At 40.7% G+C, this 21,983-nt stretch overlaps 1 protein-coding gene across 1 annotated transcript in view; it reads right to left on the bottom strand.

Annotated features, from left to right (window-relative positions):
• The window catches only part of SERPINB1 (serpin family B member 1), a 32,707-nt gene extending 13,507 nt beyond the window's left edge, over positions 1-19,200 (bottom strand). The window contains exons 1-3 of the mRNA XM_075828479.1: positions 19,084-19,200; positions 9,720-9,895; positions 4,032-4,172 (exon numbers count right to left, since the gene is read on the bottom strand). Coding sequence (XP_075684594.1) covers positions 4,032-4,172; positions 9,720-9,887 — 309 coding nt within the window. The 5' untranslated portion in view covers positions 9,888-9,895; positions 19,084-19,200. The remainder of the gene's footprint in view (positions 1-4,031; positions 4,173-9,719; positions 9,896-19,083) is intronic.
• Positions 19,201-21,983: the final 2,783 nt, after the last annotated feature.

A 21,983-nucleotide genomic window follows, 5' to 3' on the forward strand; every position in this document is an offset into this window, starting at 1 on the left:
TGTTTTTGGGTACATGGGACTTATTCATTAACTTTTATTATGACTTTTTTGGGGGGCAATGGAAAAAATAGCAATTTCGCAATTTTTATTAATAATTCTTATTTCACGTTACTTACTTATTTATTTAGTTCCACTAGGGGACTTCACTATGCGATCTTTAGATTGCTGCTATAATGCTTTTGTATTCTCAGTATACCAAAGCATTATTGCCGGTCAGTGTAATACTAGTGCAATCTATTAGGACGTGCCGGAGGCACTGCGCTATTGGTTCCTTCAAGAACAACGGACCCTGTCACAACGGTGACAGATGAAAACCATTAGCTAGGTTTCCGTCACCATTGAGTTCAATGGTGTGGGAAATGGAAGCTGAGGTTTCCGTTTGCCTTTCCGTTGAGGGGTTAAAGCGACGGAAAACTCAGACAGAACCCCTCAACGGAAGGGCAACAGTGATGTGAACAGGCCCTTATATGTCTGTGTTCAGTTACTGTACAGTTTTGCATTTCTGATAATTATACTTTTGCTTTCAATAAAATCTTTCGCTGGGATTCAGCTGGCTCTCTTGATTCAGTTGTTTAAATCACAAATAGGTCACATTGTCTCTCTGCCCAGCCATTCATTGCATAGGTCTATACAGAACTCTATTTACAGTCTTCAGTGCTTGCTATCGTGCCAACTTATTTCAGGCTGCAGAAACGGTTCAAAATTGCCCATCCCTGGGTCACACATTACATTATCTATCCTATTGCATAATATCAGAACATGTCCAATACATTCCAGATTGCTCATTGTTTGCAGTAGCCAAGCCTAGTAATAATTCAAGAGAGCATTGTGCCATTACTTCATTATGGTCAGAACTGATCTTTTTAATTCTAATCAAAGTTCTTTCTTTATGAGTTACCTTACATGAACTCAATTGATTGTAGTCTGTAATTTCCTGTGCTAAAATAAATAACATATTGGCATGGAAATTCACTGCCTATTAAAGGAAAATGTTTGCCTTTTCACATATACATCTATATGGACAAAAGTATTGGGATACACCTCTTAGGGTATGTTCACACGGCCTATTTACGGACGTAATTCGGGCGTTTTTGCCCCGAATTACGTCCGAAAATAGCGCTGACAAACATCTGCCCATTGAAAGCAATGGGCAGACGTTTGTCTGTTCACACGAGGCATAATTTACGCGACGCTGTCAAATGACGGCGCGTAAATAGACGCCCGCGTCAAAGAAGTGACCTGTCACTTCTTTGGCCGTAATTGGAGCCGTTAATCATTGACTCCAATGAATAGCAGCGCCAATTACGTCCGTAATTGACGCGGCGTTCAAGCGCCTGCACATGCCGTTACGGCTGAAATTACGGGGATGTTTTCAGGCTGAAACATCCTCGTAATTTCAGCCGTTACGGACGCCCTCGTGTGAACATACCCTTAATCATTGAATCCAGGTGTTTTCTTCAGTCCCATTGCCACAGATGTATAAAATCAAGCACCTAGCCATGCAGTCGCCTTTACAAACGTTTGTGAAGGAATGGGTCGCTATATAGAGCTCACTGTTGTACCAGGTCAGTTCATTAAATTTCTTCTCTACTAGATATCCCACGATTAACTGTGAGTGGTATTATCGTAAAGTGGAAGCATTTAGGAACCACAGCAGCTCCACGTAACGTTACACAGCAGGTCGTTGAGTGCTAAGAAGCATTGTGCATAAACATCGCCAGCGATATGAGGATTTAATAACTGCAGAGTTACAAACCTCCTCTGGCATTAACATCAGCACAAAAACTGTGCGCCGGGAACTTCGTGACATGGGTTTCCATGGCCGAGCAGCTGCATGTCAGCCTCACATCACCTAGTACAATACCAAGCATTGGATGGAGTGGGGTAAAACACGCCACCACTGGACTCTGGAGCAGTAGAAACGTGTTCTGTGAAGTGACGAATCACGCTTTTCTATCTGGAAGTCTGATGGACAAGTCTCCGTTTGGCGAATGCCAGGAGAACATTACCTGACTGTATTGTGCCAAATGTATAGTTTGTTGGAGGAGGGATAATGCTATGAGGTTGTTTTTCAGAGAATGGCCTAGGCCACTTAGTTCTAATGAAGGGAATTCTTAATACTTCAGCATACCAATACATTTTGGACAATTGTATGCTTCCAACTTTGAGTGAGCACTTTGGGAAAGGCCCTTTTCTGTTCTAGCATGACAGTGCCCCAGTGCACAAAGCAAGGTCCATAAAGACCTTGAGTTTGGTGTGGAAGAACTTGACTGGCCCACACTGAGCCCTGACCTCAACGCCATCAAACACATGTGGGATGAACTAGAACGGAGATTGCGAGCCAGGCCCTTGTCCAGTGTCTGACCTCACAAATGCTCTTCTGAATGAATGCGAAAAAATTCCCACAGACACACTCCAAAATCTTCCCAGAAGAGTGGAAGCTGTTTTATCTGCAAAGGGGGTACCAACGCCATATTAATGCCTATGGATTTAGAATGGGATAATATAATATATTCTGCCCTGGGTGATTTTAATTCGTTTAATGCTGGTTCCTACCATCCCCAAGAATATGTAGGTTTAGTCTCAGTTCTGGGTGTATGTGCAGCGTAGGTTCCCACCCCATAGAGGACGCCTTGTCATGGCAGGTGGGCTCACACAATTTGATCAAATTGTGCGCTAAAAACCTCCCTATTGTAAGAAGATTTAGCAGTAATGCATATTTATATTTAGTGGCTTAGGTGGCATTAGTGTTCGCAGTGTGCTGTCGCCATTTTCTTGTGTGCTGTATAAATTTGTGAACTTGCGGAAACTGCTAAGCCTAAATGCATAAACGTCATGCCGATGGTGCTCTGGTGTCAACTTTATGGCAGATGTGCTTCAAAAAAGCAATTACAAGTCCTTGCACCCCTTAACTTTTTTGAACGTCTTAATAGGTCTGAAAGTCGGTGCTAATTAATTTCATGATATTTCTTTATAGGGGTTGGAGTTTTTCTGATACAGAGCTCCAAATCACCTCCTTCAATTCATATAGTCATAAATAAATTTTTAATAATTATGATAAATACTTCAAGTTCCCCCTAGTGGTTATCATTTCACTCAGTATTTTAATTGGAGTAGTCAAATAAGATAAAATATGGTATACTATTTTTCTGGATGCTCCAGCTGGAGAGTTACTTTAGTTGTCTCTGTTGCTGCTGAACTGAAAATTGAGTAAACTGGTGAATTCTCTGCCCGGATTAACAAAATAATAAGTTTCCATAGTCAAGAATTGAAAATGGGTAACTATGATGACCTAGCAGAACAAATATCTTGATAATCAGGAAAATAAATTCTTTAGTGATGATCTATTAATATATGACAGTACTGCAGAAGATCAAATCACAATTCCCATGTACTATAATGTTCATTTTACATAAATATGGCCTAAATAGAGTGTATATGAGGTATAATATGGCGACCTAATCCCAACATAAAAGAGAAGTAGTACATCAAATGAAGAAATATTTTAATACATAGACAGCTGCGGAATAAATATTTTCATACAAGTTGTAGTATGTACAATCTGAATATCATATCTACTCTGAAGTATGAGATATCTGCACCCTCTTGTCCATATAATCACAACAGCTGTAGCTCAAGTGTTTGTGATGTGACTCAGCACAGCCCTGTGGAGTCAGTGAGGGCTATGTCCTCCATCTATCAACTAAATGTGCCAAGGTGACAAGTTCATACAACAGGTGGTGCACAACAGAAAGACCACTCCATCACCAAACTTCTGGAATATCAGGTCTATTAATGGATATAACAGGTCGAGTCATTTTGAATTTAATAGCTTTAAATAAAATATGTAAATCATGCATGCTTCTTGGTTTTGCGCTGCTTTTGTGTTCTTTTAGGTATATTGCATTATAGGGCAAATGTCTTGCACTCCTGAAATATTTAGAGTACCCGTCTTGGTATATTGAATCAAATGTGAGAAAGTGATAAAATAGTATAATAACAACATAAAAATAATAAACTGATTGACTTACGGGAAGAAAGCTGAAGGTCTGTTCTCCGTATAAGCGGTTAGCCAAATTCAGGGTATAGGAAGAGCTTGATTTTTTATTAATCTGAGCATTCAGCGTTTGGAAGTTTGAATGAACGTCTTGAACAATATCAAAATGCAATGCCTAAATGTGTAGATACAAGGGTGAATACATGTATATATTAAACCATAAGTAAACATTATGTTATGACTGTTACATTACGTTATGACACCTTTCACAAACACTCTTTAGAACCTGTTCTGAAAGCTGTTTCTTATAAAGAGCTAAATTTCTTGACTCATATTGGAAAACAGATACAGTCACAGGCAGGGCCGGCTTCAACACCTGGCAAACCCTGGCAAGTTCCGGGGCCCACTCCACTTGGGGGGGCTCACTCGGCCGCCAGGTGCTGACGCTGCCGTCGTTAAGGCATCACTGTCCATATATGGACAGCGATTCCAGGACCAGAGCAGTGTCCCAGCCTGACCGCGCTGGTCCCTTCTCCAACCGAGCCTGCGTCCCCTGGACGCAGATTCAGTTGGGTTGAATGCTGGAGCCTCGCTCCAGCATTCACTGTGCCGTGAGCAGCTCGGCACAGGCGCGATGTAGTTACGTCACTACATTGCGCCTGTCTGTGATGTGCCACTCACAGCACAGTGCAGAAGAAGAGAAGGATCCTCCACACGTCGTGGGAACGGGGGTAGGTAAGTAATTATGTTATTATTTTTCTATTAGGTACATATGGGGGTATTATACTAGGTATGGGAGGGGGTCCTATTGTAGCTGCTGAGGGGACATTATACTGTATGGGGGCATTATACTGTATGGGACAGCTGTGGGGGGCATTATACTGTATGGTGCAGCTATGGGGGGCATTATACTGTATGGTGCAGCTATGGGAGCATTATACTTTATGGTGCAGCTATAGGGCGCATTATACGGTATGGTGCAGCTATGGAGGTATTATACTGTATGGGACAGCTATGGGGGGCATTATACGGTATGGGGCAGCTATGGGGAGCATTATACTGTGTGGGGGCAGCTATGGAAGGAATTATACTGTGTGGGGGGCAGCTATGGGGAGCATTATACTGTAAGGGGGCAGCTATGGGGGCATTATACTTTGTGGGGGCAGCTATGGGGAGCATTATACTGTGGTGGTCAGCTATGGGGGGCATTATACTGTGTGGGGGTCAGCTATGGGGGGTCATTATACTGTGGGGGCAGCTATTGGGGGCATTATACTGTGGGGGCATTCATGGGGTCTGTCAAGCAAGGCATCTGGGCATAGGCGTGCACAGGGGTCTGGTGGTGTTGTGGAAGGGTAGGGGGGCCTAAGCTGATTTCTTGCACCAGGGCCCATGAGCCATTAGCTACGCCACTCCCAGGCAGAGTGCTAGTAGTGCTCTGCCCAGGACTATGGATCTGGGGTTGGCCCTGGCAACACTGTTCATGTATAGACAGTGATGTCAGGAGCTGTGTGGCACTACCTGGGTGGAGGGGGCTGTGTGGCACTCCCTGGGAGCGGGGCTGTGTGGCACTATCTATAGAGGGCACTAAATTTATGGGGGTACAAACTGGGGGCCTAAGTTCTATATGGGGGCATAAACGGCCTAACGTCTATATGAGGGCACAAAGTGATGATTTTTGGCATTTCACTGCCGCCGTGAGTTCCCCCACTAAGCCTGTTTCGCCCAAGGGCCCACATAAATCTGGAGCCGGCCCTGGTCACAGGTAATAAGATGTTTTTATTTATCAGGACCTAACTAACAATTGCGTGGTCCTAATCAAATTCTAGAAACAAACAAATGACCTCGATTTACAACAAATAAAACAATATAAAGTCGTTTTTTCTAAAAAAAAAGAAAAAAAAGACTACCAACATTCAGAAACCAGGTGTAAAAAAATAAGTCCACAGTTATTAAGAGAGTTACTAGCAGCCAGGTGTTACTAATCCAATTCACTACTAAGGGTGTATTTAGATGTTGTGGTTGAGGGGAAGTTAAACCTACATTGAAATACTGCATCCAAAATACATGTTTTTTAACGAGATTCGACGCAGTTGCTGTTTTTTTTAATGAATAACACATGAAATTGCAGTGAAAACCCTTAATGTGACAGTAGTAGCTCAGGAGCTCAGTGATTTTTTGTTTAGTTGGGATGTGTTAGGGTGTATTCACACAGTGCGGTAAATTTAGCAAAAACCACAGCGTTTTTCTATGATTTCTCAGTAATCGTGGTAATATACCCTTAGTGAAATGGATGTGTTATCTGGGATAATAGTGCATTCCTCTAATCGATTACTATCTACAGGTGCTTTATCTACATAGTGCCATTATCTATATAGGCACTATGGTTCTATCTACAGAGAGCAGTATGTGGCACTATCTACAGGGGGCAATATGTGGCATAATCTTCATGAGCAATGTGTGGCACTATCTGCAGGGAGCAGTGTGTGGCACTATTTACAGGTAAGAGTGTGTGGCACTATGGCATTATCTATGGCATCTATCATGGGAAAAATGTTTGAGGGGCAGAAGTTGTCAAACCAACCTGATTTTGTTTTTATGAAGAGGTGAGCAGAAGCCTAGATAGAGGGGTCGCTGTGGATATAGTGTTTTTGGACTTTGCAAAGGCATTTGACACTGTCCCCCATAGACGTCTAATGGGTAAATGAAGGACTATAGCTTTAGAAGGTATTTTTTGTAATTGGATTGAGAATTGGCTCAAGGACCGTATCCAGAGAGTTGGGGTCAATGATTCCTACTCTGACAGGTCACCGGTTATAAGTGGTGTACCCCAGGGTTCAGTGCTGGAACCACTATTATTCAACTTATTTATTAATGATATAGAGGATGGGATTAATAGCACTGTTTGTATTTTTACAGATGACACCAAGCTATGTAATATTGTTCAGTCTATGGAAGATGTTCGTAAATTACAAGCCGATTTGCACACAGTGAGCGTTTGGGCATCCACTTGGCAAATGAGGTTTAAATGTAGACAAATGTAAAGTTATGCATCTGAGTACCAACAATCTGCATCTGCATGCATCATATGTCCCAGGGAGAGCTATACTGGGAGAGTCACTTGTTGAGAAGGATCTGGGTGTACTTGTAGATCATAAACTAAATAAGAGCATACAATGTCAATCAGCTGCTTCTAAGGCCAGCAAGATATTGTCGTGTATTAAAAGAGGCTTGCAAGACAGGGATATAATATTACCACTTTACAAAGCATTAGTGAGGCCTTATCTAGAATATGCAGTTCAGTTCTGGGCTCCAGTTCATAGAAAGGATGCCATGGAGTTGGAAAAAATACAAAGAAGAGAGACTAAACTAATAAGGGGCATGGAAAATCTAAGTTATGCGGAAAGATTAAAAGAGTTAAACCGATTTAGCCTTGAAAAGAGCGGACTAAGGGGGGACATGCTTAACTTATATAAATATATGAATGGCCTTCTTTACTGTGAGGCGACAAGTCTTCTTTACTGTGAATCTGTGGAATAGTCTACCGCAGGAGCTGGTCACAGCAGGGACAGTAGATGGCTTTAAAAAAGGCTTAGATCATTTCCTAGAACGAAAAAATATCAGCTCCTATGTCAATTTGTAGAATTTTTGTTTCATCCTTTCCCTTTTTCCAATCCCTTGGTTGAACTTGATGGACGTATGTCTTTTTTTAACTGTACTAACTATGTAACTGTGTAACAGGGAGCAGTGTGTGGCACTGTGGCATTATCTACATGGGCAGTGTGTGGCACTATCTACAGAGAGCAGTGTGTGGCACTATGGCATTATCTATATGGGCACTGTGTAGACCTATCTACAGGGGCAGTCTGTGGCACTATCTACAGGAGCACTGTGTGGCACTATCTACAGGGGACAGAGTGGGGCACTATCTACAGGGGACAGAGTGGGGCACTATCTACAGGGGACAGAGTGGGGCACTATCTACAGGGGACAGAGTGGGGCACTATCTACAGGGGACAGAGTGGGGCACTATCTACAGGGGACAGAGTGGGGCACTATCTACAGGGGACAGAGTGGGGCACTATCTACAGGGGACAGAGTGGGGCACTATCTACAGGGGACAGAGTGGGGCACTGTGGTATACTATCTAAATGGGCACTGTGTGGCCCTATCTACAGGTGACAGTGCATGGCACTGTCTACATGGGCACTGTGGGGCACTATCAACAGGGAAATGTGTGGGGCACTATCTAAAGGGGTAGTATTTGGCACTATATAAAGGGGGCACTGAGTGTGGCACTATCTACACTGGTTTTTACGCTACGAGTAGTGGTCAGCACATATTCACTAGCCTAGCCCGTTATATTAGAGCTTGTAATATAAAGGGCTAGGCTGGTGGATATGTGCAGGCTAATGCTCAAAGCGCAAAAATAACTTGGTTTAAAAAGTATGCATTTGGAAACCCTCCTTAACCCGTTAGTGACCGCCAATATGCATTTTAACGGCGGCTACTTACGGGCTTTATTCTGATGCATACGCCTTTTCAAGGTGCTGCATCAGAATAAATAATTAGACACGAAGTCTCACAGGACATATAAGTATAAAGGTGGGAGACAAATCTCAACCACCCATGAACACAATTAGAGATAAAGACTCTAACAATATATGATAAACTAGAGAAAAAGAGTCCATATATATCCACATATGAAAAAATTACACATCTTTATTAATAGCATCAGATACATAAAATTACAAGAACAGAGAATCTAAAATTAAATCCTTGACTAAGTCACAAGTACCTATATTGAACAGAGTATATTGAATTACATTTAAGTATATAAACTTTATTAATGTTCAAAATTCCTCCTACACAGGGTACATCTACATAAATAAATGCAAATACAGAAGGTACAACAGACCCAGACTGAGTAATGTTGAAAGTATATAGACCCGCGTTTGCCTAAAGAGACTAGTGTCCTTAGAAAAATGACATAGTGTCCATATGAGTCCAGCAAATGCACTTACCCATGTTTTGAGGAGAATCGTGTGACCCAGAGTATAGAAGTGCGCACTCAATACTCAATTACTCATTCATATTATAGCATTCCCTCATGTTTCAACCATTTATTATTCTTTACTTATTGTAAACCCAATCATCAGGAGATGAGTAATGATAATCTTTGGTATAATTCCTTATCGCTTGTAGTAATAAGTCTGGGCTCCTTGGAATTCTCGTTCCCTTTTGTCAACAAATATCGATGTATTCACTGTATTAATCTCTTATTAGAATCAAGTTGGCTCATGTTAGAAGCATTGAACATCCTTACGAATCGCCAGTCTAAAGTCCAACCAGGTGCATGAGTAACTTTTACAACCCAATGACGTCTACAAAAAGCATTGTTATGGCACAGGTTGTTATGGTGAGACTATAATCATTGGATATCCTGTGCTGATAGGAGACAGATTACTGTAGTTTTAGTTGACTCCGAAAAGTGACCTTTGATGTTACATTATGTAGCAATATACTAGTATACAGCTCAGAACTTATATAGCCAACAAGCACTGAGTATAATTCAGAACTTTACAGAATTGTTTTTGTTCCGCCATTATACCCCTGTGATATATCTATGCTAAGCGAAAACATAAAATAATTTTAAATTGTATGTGCCTTGTAGACTTACAACTAGGTTAGGCAGTTGCTGCTGTCTAGGTATGTTACCTACCTTGGAGACTTGTTCAGCAGTTTTACCTTTTGTACCTAGGAAAATCATGGCCAATGCCGCTGAGATACTTAGTGGAGAGTAGAAAATATTTCCATTCGGGTTGTTTTGACATAATTTCTTGAATAAATCGAGTGAAAAATTGGTGCATGCAGAACTTAGTTCCTCCATTTTAGGGCCTGAAAGAAGAATGAAGATGGAATTAAAGAGGCTCTGTCACCAGATTTTCAAACCCCTATCTCCTATTGCAGCAGATCGGCGCTGCAATGTAGATAACCGTAACGTTGTTTTTTTTCAAAAACTAGCATTTTTGGCAAATTTATGACCATTTTTAGATTTATGCAAATGAGCCTTTCTTAAGTACAACTGGGCGTGTTTAAAGTTAAGTCCAAGTGGGCGTGTATTGTGTTCGTTACATCTGGGCGTGTTTACTTGTTTTACTAACTGGGCGTTGTGAATGGAAGTGTATGATGCTGACGAATCAGCATCATCCACTTCTCTTCGTTACCACCCAGCTTCTGGCAGTGCACAGACACACAGCGTGTCCTCGCTCATCCGACGCGATGAAGTTCCTGTGGGAGGAAGTGAGTGACGTCACAGCGTGATCTCGCGAGGACACGCTGTGTGTCTGTGAACTGCCAGAAGCTGGGTGGTAACGAAGAGAAGTGGATGATGCTGATTCGTCAGCATCATACACTTCTATTCACAACGCCCAGCTAGTAAAACAAGTAAACACGCCCAGATGTACACACACAATACACGCCCACTTGGACATAACTTTAAACACGCCCGGTTGTACTTAAGAAAGACTCATTTACATAAATATAAAAACGGTCAAAACAAACGTTACTGTAATCTACATTGCAGCGCCGATCTGCTGCAATAGGAGATAGGGGTTTGAAAATCTGGTGACAGAGCCTCTTTAAATTATAGTAAAGAAAGGAGGAGACCTCCAGCTCACCAGTAGTTGCGTCTCCAGACACCTCGCACGGATCCCCGCTACGGCCAGCGGTAGGTATATCAGGAAAAAGAAAGAGAAAATCCAGCGCTGTGTTTGATTAAAAAGGAAAATTGTTCCCAATTTTATTGAAAAAATGGTTAAAAGTTACACGGAGACGCAGTCTCAGGGTGTATATATAGCGGGCTGGATGACCTTGGCCTACGCGTTTCGAGCAAGCGTGTTGCTCTTAATCATGGCAAAAAGGATATGAGTGCCCCCAATGCTGTGTCTGCTTTATATACAAAGCAAACTACTATTCCAGAGTCAGCATAGGCTGACATTGATTGATAATTAATTCCGCAGGTGGAAACTTTAACCCATGTAGTGAACATGGGTGGAGTGTGTTTTCGTTACTTTGTATAACATGGTAAATTGGCTCTGAGTATCAGCGATCCACTGGTTGGTTTTTTACAAAACCAGAGCACTAATATAATGCTCTGGTTTTTCAGATCGTATTTGTTGAACCTTGGATCGTTTGATATTGATTTTATTATGAGTACTGGCCAGAAATACAAATTGAGATAGTCAGCGAACAGAAAATAGACTCAGCATAAAAGGGGCAAACATATATTAAACATTCCAAATATATAACAAGCGAAATAAGAATAAAAGTAAAAATGAATACAGATATAAAAAGACATTTACAGATCATGATCTAGTAATCTAGCTTCTAATATATCTGAATCACATTAGGATATAAACAAAAACAACAAGACATCCGCTTGTATATAATATTTAAACAGAACATTGTATTGGCACATGTGGTTTGATTAAAAAGAATGAGGGAAGAAAGAAATTTCCCTGCCACTATGACCCATTAGACTTGAAATTGAAAATTTAGTACATATGTATATATCCAAGGTATAGGAATTACATTTCTCTCGAGAACATTTGTATATTGTATATAGAAAATCAAACATGCATGGTTTCGTATGGATCAAGATGTCCTATCAATGTATCTTACTATAATTGTAGGCTAATAATCGCGAAAGATCTTTTAATAGCGTACTAAAGCATACTTTGAATGTAAGTGTGTATGATTCACAACATTCCCCATGTTTTCATTATTGTTATGTTTATTTTGAATGTGGAGACTAAACTAGTTCGAATACACAGGGCTGATGTCTATTACAAAAAAAAAAATAATAAAAAAAAAATATATTACAAAAATCTAAAAAAAAAATTTAAAAAAAAAAAAAAACCTCACGCTACCATCGCCGCAGCACCTTCTTTGTCCATACAGCGCAGCCTATACTGAACAACGGTCATATCGTGACACTCTTCAATCAGAGCCACCCGATGGCACGACCTAGCCTCAACCAGCACAAAAAGCAGTCCGACAACCGCCTCATGTGAACGGTGAGTACAATTCCACTATACATTTTTGTATTGTATTTGGGTTTATTGGATTTGTAATAGAACTAGATGTTGTAAGTATTTCGGAAACATAAAGTGTGTGTATACAAGGATTCTTCTAGTACAAAGTTTACAATACCGAGACTAATATGTATTTAAAGTGCATCTGGATGAATAGCTTGAATCCTCGGGCTATGTTAGACAATTGTTAAAGGAATGTCCTGGGGAATATGTGAACTGGATAATAAATTCGTTATGTCCCATAATCCTGGGATTATTCTACTAATTTTCTGGGCATTGATATATATATTTTATTTATAAGATCTTTAATCTATATCATAATCCTAGTAGCAAAAATTATATGTATCCAGTGAGTATAGTCCCTATAGACATGGGACCATTTTTGATATACACAATATCTAAACGAAGTTACGTATAATATTAATTGATATGTATGATGCATACTAATAATTTATATAATTGATCAGTATAGATCTTTGTAGTGTTATTTTGTCTGGATATTTGAAACCACGCGAAATTGAGAAACTCTTGGACCTGTATGGAGTTGGATGACAATGTGGCTTATTTAATAATGGAACATGAGCTCTTTTTTAAGATTCAAACCTGCAGGGAAACGTGTCTGTAGATTGTATATCCAGAAAGCCTCCCTGGTCAAAAGAAGGTGTTTGAGATCCCCTCCCCTCACTGTACCTCTGACTTTCTCTATTGCGTATGTACTGAAAGAATTTATATTTCTATTGTGACATGATATAAAATGTCGGGCAGCATTGAATATATTGGTTATATTAGGATTTCTTATATAACCTAGGTGTTCTAGGATGCGTACCTTGAATTTCCTTGTTGTGCATCCCACATATTTTAGATTACATGTGGTGCATTCAATAATATATACCACGTTCGTACTATTGCAGTTGATATATGATTTGACTTGAAAATTAGTGTCCTCCATGGAATTAGAGAAATGTTTGATGGTTTTAGATATATTGCATGTTTTGCAAGGATGTACTCCACATTTAAAAAAGCCCTTATGTGTTAACCAAGTGGGTTTGGAGTTACTACATGTCAAAAGTGACGGGGACAATTTATTGCCTAAGGTGGTTGCCCTGCGGGATACCACTCTACAACCATTTTGCAAAACTTGTTCTAATTTGGAATCTTCAAACAAAAGAGGGATATACTTTAACACTGTTTTTTTAATTAAATTGAATTGGTTACTGTATTCTAGTACCAAGGTTGGCATGTTGGAATTAATTCCAACCAACTCGGTAGCTTCCGTCTTTTTGTCAACCTTTAAAAGGGAATCTCTCGTTTTGGTGCCCACTATTTTTTTGGCTCTATCTAACATCCAATTTTTATAACCTCTGGCTTTTAATTTGTGACATGTCTCAGATTCCTCTTTGGCATAACCTATTTCCGTACTGCAATTTCTTTTTGCACGTGTTAGTTCACCTACTGGTATTGCCGTGATAGTGTGTTTTGGATGGCAACTGGTGGCGTGCAAGATGGTATTCCCTGATATGGGTTTATGAAAGATTTCTGAATCAATATGGGAACCTACAGTAGATGTAAATTTTATATTGAGAAAATTGATGGTATTTTGATTATAAGAGTAAGTGAATCTCAAATTGAGATCGTTGGCATTTAAGAATTCCAGAAATTTAGGAATGGCAGATACATCTCCCTCCCAGATGAATAGAAGGTCATCTATGTATCTGCCATACCAGTGGATGTTTTCCGCATACGTGTTGGTGGGGGAGAAGAGAAAAGACTCTTCCCACCATGCCATAACTAAATTAGCCAAGGATGGGGAAAATTTAGCTCCCATGGACACCCCTCGTTGTTGTAAGTAGAAAGTACCTGCAAAGTTGAAAAAATTGTGTGTCATTAAGAAATAGGTTATTTCTATCAAAAAGTTTTGTAATGTTTCATCAAATGAACTATACTTGTGGAGGTGATGGGTGAGAGCTTTAATAGCCACTGGATGAGGAATGCTGGTATATAAAGACACCACATCACATGTGAGCCATATATGGTTGTGATTCCAGATTTTATTGTGGAAAATAGATAGAACATCCTTTGTGTCCCTTAAATGACCCGGTACCCTAGATACAAATGGCTGTAAGAAGGAATCCAGCCATTCAGATGTTTTCTCAGTAAGAGAACCTATACCTGAGACTATAGGTCTCATAGGAGGGGGATTGATACCCTTATGTGTCTTGGGTAAGGCATGGAGTATAGGTATTACGGGAGACTCTACTAACATATAATCATATTGTTTCTTGGTAAGTATGCCCGTGTTCAGACCCTTATCCAGTAGATTGTTCAACTCTAGGGAAAAAACGTTAGTAGGATTATGTTGTAATTTGGTGTAGGTATTTGTGTCACTCAACAATTTATTTATTTGGTCTATATACATGTCTTTGTCCATGACAGTGATGGAACCGCCCTTATCTGCCATCTTTATGATAAGGTCTTCATTGTCCTGTAAGGATTTCAATGCTTGTTTTTCGGCCAGGGTAAGGTTGTGAGTGGAAGCATTATTTTTTGTCCGGTCTTTAATTCCATGTAACTCTCTTTCCATGATATATTGGAATCTGTCCATGGACTCTGTACGGGATTGTACTGGGTAATAGTGAGGATTTCTGGTTACAAACTTGGTTGACTGGTTGCTGATGGCAACTTCAGTGTGTTCCTCGGCAAGATCTTCTAAGTGTAATAATGTCTGCTGTTCCTCAAACATAAGTTGCCTATATTGATTTTCACCCGGTATGGTAGATGTCTCCTCAACTTGTGTTAAATTTTCAGGCTCTGATGTTACAAAATGCCTTTTGACCGTTAGGTTTCGGACGAATTTGTTAATATCCAGGAGGGTCTTAAATATGTCAAAGTCCTGGTTAGGTACAAAGTTGAGTCCTAATGTAAGGACCTTGGTTTGTGCGGGGGAAAGTGACACCGAAGATAGGTTCACCACATCGAGATGGTTTGTTATCTGTGGTTCCTTAATCTCCGTGTTTGTATGGTCTCCGGGGTGCTTGTGTTTCTTGCCCCCCCTCTTCCCCCGTTTTTTGATGTACCAGGGTTGACATCATAGTTGGATCTGAGTTTGCGTGGACCTTGTGAGAGATCCTGATCCGACTCCTCCTCTGCTCCATCCGTAGTTTCCAGCTCCGTAGAGCTGAAACTAACCCTATGTGAGCTGGAGTTGTATCTTCGTGGATAGTTGCGGTTTTTGAGAATAGACTTGTTACTGCGTTTATGATAGTTGGCTTTATTCCAAGTATAAACCTCGTCATTGCTGTAATCTTGACTATCTCGCAAGAATTTTGATTTTTTTATGTCTGCGATAGATTTTTCCAGTTGTTCAAGGTGTTCGTCCATTTTTCTTTGTAAGGTCAAAAAATCTGGTGAGCTGGTATGTAAACTTATTTCCTCTTTTATTTTGGAAATGTCATTTTGAAGTTGAGACAACTTGATTTCCTCATGTTTGGTGATGAGTAACATGAGATTTTTTATTTTTTGATTTTTTTTTGAAAAAATTTTTTTTTTCGATTTTTGTAATATATTTTTTTTTTATTATTATTTTTTTTGTAATAGACATCAGCCCTGTGTATTCGAACTAGTTTAGTCTCCACATTCAAAATAAACATAACAATAATGAAAACATGGGGAATGTTGTGAATCATACACACTTACATTCAAAGTATGCTTTAGTACGCTATTAAAAGATCTTTCGCGATTATTAGCCTACAATTATAGTAAGATACATTGATAGGACATCTTGATCCATACGAAACCATGCATGTTTGATTTTCTATATACAATATACAAATGTTCTCGAGAGAAATGTAATTCCTATACCTTGGATATATACATATGTACTAAATTTTCAATTTCAAGTCTAATGGGTCATAGTGGCAGGGAAATTTCTTTCTTCCCTCATTCTTTTTAATCAAACCACATGTGCCAATACAATGTTCTGTTTAAATATTATATACAAGCGGATGTCTTGTTGTTTTTGTTTATATCCTAATGTGATTCAGATATATTAGAAGCTAGATTACTAGATCATGATCTGTAAATATCTTTTTATATCTGTATTCATTTTTACTTTTATTCTTATTTCGCTTGTTATATATTTGGAATGTTTAATATATGTTTGCCCCTTTTATGCTGAGTCTATTTTCTGTTCGCTGACTATCTCAATTTGTATTTCTGGCCAGTACTCATAATAAAATCAATATCAAACGATCCAAGGTTCAACAAATACGATCTGAAAAACCAGAGCATTATATTAGTGCTCTGGTTTTGTAAAAAACCAACCAGTGGATCGCTGATACTCAGAGCCAATTTACCATGTTATACAAAGTAACGAAAACACACTCCACCCATGTTCACTACATGGGTTAAAGTTTCCACCTGCGGAATTAATTATCAATCAATGTCAGCCTATGCTGACTCTGGAATAGTAGTTTGCTTTGTATATAAAGCAGACACAGCATTGGGGGCACTCATATCCTTTTTGCCATGATTAAGAGCAACACGCTTGCTCGAAACGCGTAGGCCAAGGTCATCCAGCCCGCTATATATACACCCTGAGACTGCGTCTCCGTGTAACTTTTAACCATTTTTTCAATAAAATTGGGAACAATTTTCCTTTTTAATCAAACACAGCGCTGGATTTTCTCTTTCTTTTTCCTCTTTAAATTAGTTTCATCCATACCTGGTATCACTCCATGCAGTTCTCATAGTAATGCTGATAACTATGATCAGAAGGAGGTGAGAAACACGACGGGACAGTTTAGTAACTAATTTAATGCTGCGGAGCCTGAATTGTAATTTCTTTACTCTGGGCGTGCAAATTCTACTCAAAAGAAGAATTTAATTTCTCTGCGGGAATGTTAACCTGCAAACTTGTAGTAATGGAGTTTTAGATTCCTTTTTTATGTTCTTTTTTGGATTTTTAAGATTACAGAAAGAACAACACTTAGGAAACACGTCTCAAATAAGGCCAGCCAAATAGACAAAGTAATTTATAGACACAGGTAGAGTCCAACTTGGCTCTGAAAAGTTGCCTGTGGGTCCACAAAGCACAGGCCCGGGAAACCAACAGCAAAATACAAATAAGCATACAGAAAAAACACACCTCAATCTCAACAGAAAACAAATAGGCATGAGAAATGAGGAAGGGTGAACAGGTGCAGAGGTGAAAAAAGGAAAAGAGAAAAAAAGGGAAGGGAGGGGCGGAAGAAACAGCAGCATCAAGAAAGGATTAATCCCCCAAACGAAAGATGGGACGGAAGGGAAGAAAGCCTAACTATCCCTAGCAAGTAAAGTATTCCAATCGCATCCATGGAGACCAGGTGGTTAAGAACAGCAAGTCTGCATTCCTGCATTCACGGTAGGTTTAGATACAGGGCCCCAGCACACAGTAAACTTATAAGATAAATATAGGGCCCATCAGACAGGATCACACATAGGCCATGTATCTAAGCCTACCATGTGATTGGCTTAGATACAGGGCCCAGCAGACAGCATCACACAATCTGTGATCCTGTCTCATGGGCCCTCTAAGCCTGCTACATCGTAGGCTTAAAGGGGTTGTCCAGTCCCTAAACATTGATGGCCTATCCTCAGGATAGGCCATCAATAGCTGATGGGTCAATAGCCTTTTTCTGAGCCACTGCATCTAATCCTATCATGTGTGATACTGTCTGCTGAGCTACTGTATCTAATCCCATCATGTGTAATACTGACTGCTGAGCCACTGTATCTAATCCTATAATGTGTGATACTGTCTGCTGAGCTGTGTATCTAATCCCATCATGTGTGAAAATGTCTGCTGGGCCTTATATCTAATCCTATCATGTGTGATACTGTCTGCTGAGGGGGGTGGGGGGGCCCAATAAGAACTTTTGCATTGGGGCCCATGAGCCTTTAGCTACGCCCCTGGCCATAGGGCAACACATGACACAAACAACTTTGCAATATTCTTGTTGTTAGAGCTTCAGAAATCGGGAATGTACAATGCCTTGGAGGATTTATCAGGTAGTAGACACTGCATGGTTTTAAGAGCCACAAATAGTGTCCTGCCTCTGAGCTTATCTCAAGTAATTCAGTAGTTTTATCTTTTACACTGTCCTAAGGCCCCATGCACACGAACATGTTTTTGCGGCCGCAATTCCCACGAAAATCCACGGGAGAATTACGGCCCCATTAATTTCTATGGGCCCATGCACATGACCGTGGTTTCCACAGTCCGTGCATGGCCCAGGAGCCTGGACCACAGAAAGAACGGACATGTCTTATTATGGCTGTGTTCTGCGGTCCAAGCTCATGTGCCCGGCCCACGATTTGCGGGAGGCTCGCAGATGACACTCCGCGGCCGGCCAACCTGAAAATCACGGCCGTGCACATGGCTACGGTCGCGTACAGGAGGCCTAAGGGTTCTATTACACGGCCCGATGTGGGCTGTGTAAATGAGCGTTGGTCAACGAGACAGCTCGTTGATAATCGCTCATTTTGCTCCTTTCACAAGGACCTATTATCAGTAATGTATGTGGACGAGCGATTGTTACTCCGATCGCTCGTCCACATACATTTCTATCATGTTGGCAACACGTCTCCCAGTTTACACAGGGAGATGTCCTGCCGATAACAATAATATTTTCTACTGCAGGAACGATACGATCAGCTTATGAACGAGCGTGTGCTTGTTCATTGGCTGATCGTTGCGCTGTTCACACTGGGCAATGATTGGGAACGAGAGTTCCGTGAACACTCATTTTGCCCCATCATTGGCCCATGTTATAGGGCATTAAACTGGCAACAACTACTGTAATGCTTAAATACTCAGACTTTCCAAAGTAATACAGAAATATACAGGACAAATAAAGACGAAGCTGCTCGGGTTCTCAGCAGGAACATTTTTTAAAGCTTCTTTTCTTACAGCAAATTTATAGTTTTCTCAAATAAGACAGTAAATACACTTACCCTGTCAGTAATATTCTCAGCTTCTTGCTATCACAGCTGTATATTTCAGGTGGGTAGTGGCCAGTTACTGCAGCTTTCTTCTGCTGTATGTGAAACTAACACAAGACTCAGCCGGAGGAAGGAGGAGGGAAGGGAGGGTTGTAAAAGCACAACGGATCTGATGTAATGGTTTCTATCCGTGGTGATCAATCCTATAAAACGAGTCCAAGAAATTCTGCAATGAGAAAATCCAATGAAGAATTGCCTTTATACAGATCATTTCCAAGACACAATAATAAATTATATATATATATAAATAAATTGTATACTATATGTATGCACGCACATAAATACACCCGCAGAAACTTGCAAAAAGTGAAAAGGCCATGCTGTGTGCACTGCAGCATACAGGGATTTGTATGTACTACTTTTTCAGGGAAGGGCAGATCTATACAGTAGCTTGGCTTCCCTTCACCTGCAGCATAAATTTCGTTTGCCACCCTAGCATTTTATATAAATACCCCGACTAGGGCAGAGTGGCTTGTTGAGCTTCCCCTGACACCCAGCACAAGCCCTGCCAACCCTTTCTCTAGATTTGCCCCTGGGGAGGGGCACCATGCTGCTTTGTGCATGCATAATTCTAAAAAAAACTGTACAGGGTATTGAGTGGGGCTTATGTTTAATGTAGTGTTCAGTCCAAGTTTAGGGTTCATGAAAATAGGCGTATTCGGGGTAGATCCATATCACAGATCTTGAATACTGTAGACAGGCATTTCAATGGGAACCGTATGTTGTATTCCAGGTGTTAATCTGATATTGGCAAAAACCCACAAAATTAAATGTTATTAAAAATAACTATTCTTGTCTTTATCCTTTGTCAATTAATCATTAATATGAAACAAAAATATTTTAAAGCTGATACCCGTCCTAAATTAGTCTTTACAATTTATTTACAAAAAAAAAGCCCCTCAAAGTGGCATCATCCCTCTTAGCATAATGGTGCCGCATACTGCAGTACTTTCTGGCGAAGAGCAACTTCAAGAGAACCTTCCACCTGCCCATACATGTGCAGCTGAGTGCAGCATGTAATAGGCAGGGCTTCACAAACCCTGTCTCACTTTAAAAAAAAATCCTATCTTCCTCCGTTATACCTGTGCCTTTATATTTGGCGCCCGATATGTTAATAAGCCCCTGAACTGTTAATGCGGCATTTCTACCTAACTAAATGGCAAGGGGGCATGATGTATTCGCTCTGACACAGTTCAATCACCAAAGGACCATGTCAGGGCAGCTTGCGCTGTGTTCTCTCCCGCGAGAATACACACAGACTGGTGGTTCTGCAGAGAGCGCTCTCTCAGTGTGTGTGTGTTCTCGTGGGAGGGAACACTGCAAACCGCCCTGACACTGACCGTATCTGATTGGACAGTGTCAGAGCAAAGACATCACGCCCTCTTGCCATTTAGTTAGATAGAAACGCCCCATTGACAATTCAGGGTCTTATTAACATATTGGGCGCCAAATATAAAGGCACCGATATGTAAATAACGGAGGAAGATAGGAAAATAATTTCAAATGAGACAGGGTTTGTGCAGCCCTGCCTATTACATGCTGCACTCAGCTGCACATGTATGGGCAGGTGAAAGGTTCTCTTTAAATAGTGGGATTCTGGTATAGAAGTTATCCATGTAAAGATGGTAATCCGGGTCCAGCAGTGGGTGCACCAAATCTATTACTATTTTCCCACTAACTTCCACGAAGGGGAAGCATTCTTGGGATTAAATCCTGGAGTTCTTCTCTTCATTAACACGAAACCTGTGAGTGTACCCAAAGTACTCTCACAAAGCTTGTACATTTTAATTCCATACCTCATCCTCTTACAGGGCAGAATTGGCGGAATTTAAGTCTACCTTTAAAATGTACAACTGTTTGGAGGTAGAAGAAAAGAAAAAACTTTGTTTTTAGAGCATTGCTCAAACTGAAACAACTTATAGATTGTTTTGTTCTTTCAAAGGTTTTTTTTTTCTACCATAGCACAATGCTACACGTTTCAACCCTAGACAGGGGCAGTGTCTGCACAATGATAGTGCCCCCTTTAGGCCCAACACACTAATAGTGCTCCTAAACAGAAATAGTGTTCACGGTGGGCTAGTATGTCACTGAACAGAACTCTTCATCAGGGATACAAAAATCAAAAAAGATGTCCATTTTAGTTGCACATACACATGCTCTTCTACTTCTTTTTCTTTTTGATTAACACCTGTTCGCTGTTTTTTTTGTAACTTGGATAATGGATAGCAAGATTGGAGGTTTTCTTCAGTGCACAGTTTGCCATATGTATGCACGACTGGAGCCGGAGTTCCAGGGTGAATACCTCTGTGGCAGATGTGAGCATGTTGGTCACCTGGAAGCTCGTATTAGAGATCTGGAGGAGCAGAATGCAACACTGAGGAGGATAGACAATCTTGAGCTGAGCTTGCTGCTCACGGAGCATGCAGTTAGTGGGTTACAACTGGAGGGTGAAGACATGGGTGAGCAGGATCAGGTAAGTAGCTGGGTTAATGTAGTTAGGGGCAGTAGAAAGGGGTCATAGAAAAGGAAGGCCGATCCGGTTTCTGACATTCCAGGCAAAATTGCCAAGTTGGGTGATGATGTGAGGGTGTCAGTCTCAGAAATGGCAGCCCTAGTGGATACTGATCTCCCTAACAGCCGGGAGAACAGCCCAGCTAGTAGTCGGCGGGATGGTAATGCAGGTAAGCCAAGACAATTGATAGTCGTAGGGGATTCTATAATCAGGAAGACGGATAGAATAATTTGTCGCCAAGACCACCTCAACCGAATGGTTTGCTGTCTCCCTGGTGCCAGGGTTCGGCATGTGGTGGAACGGGTGGACAAATTGCTGGGAGGGGCTGGTGATGATCCAG

Source organism: Rhinoderma darwinii, chromosome 5 (assembly GCF_050947455.1).
Source record: "Rhinoderma darwinii isolate aRhiDar2 chromosome 5, aRhiDar2.hap1, whole genome shotgun sequence".
In the NCBI taxonomy this organism is placed as follows: domain Eukaryota; kingdom Metazoa; phylum Chordata; class Amphibia; order Anura; family Rhinodermatidae; genus Rhinoderma; species Rhinoderma darwinii.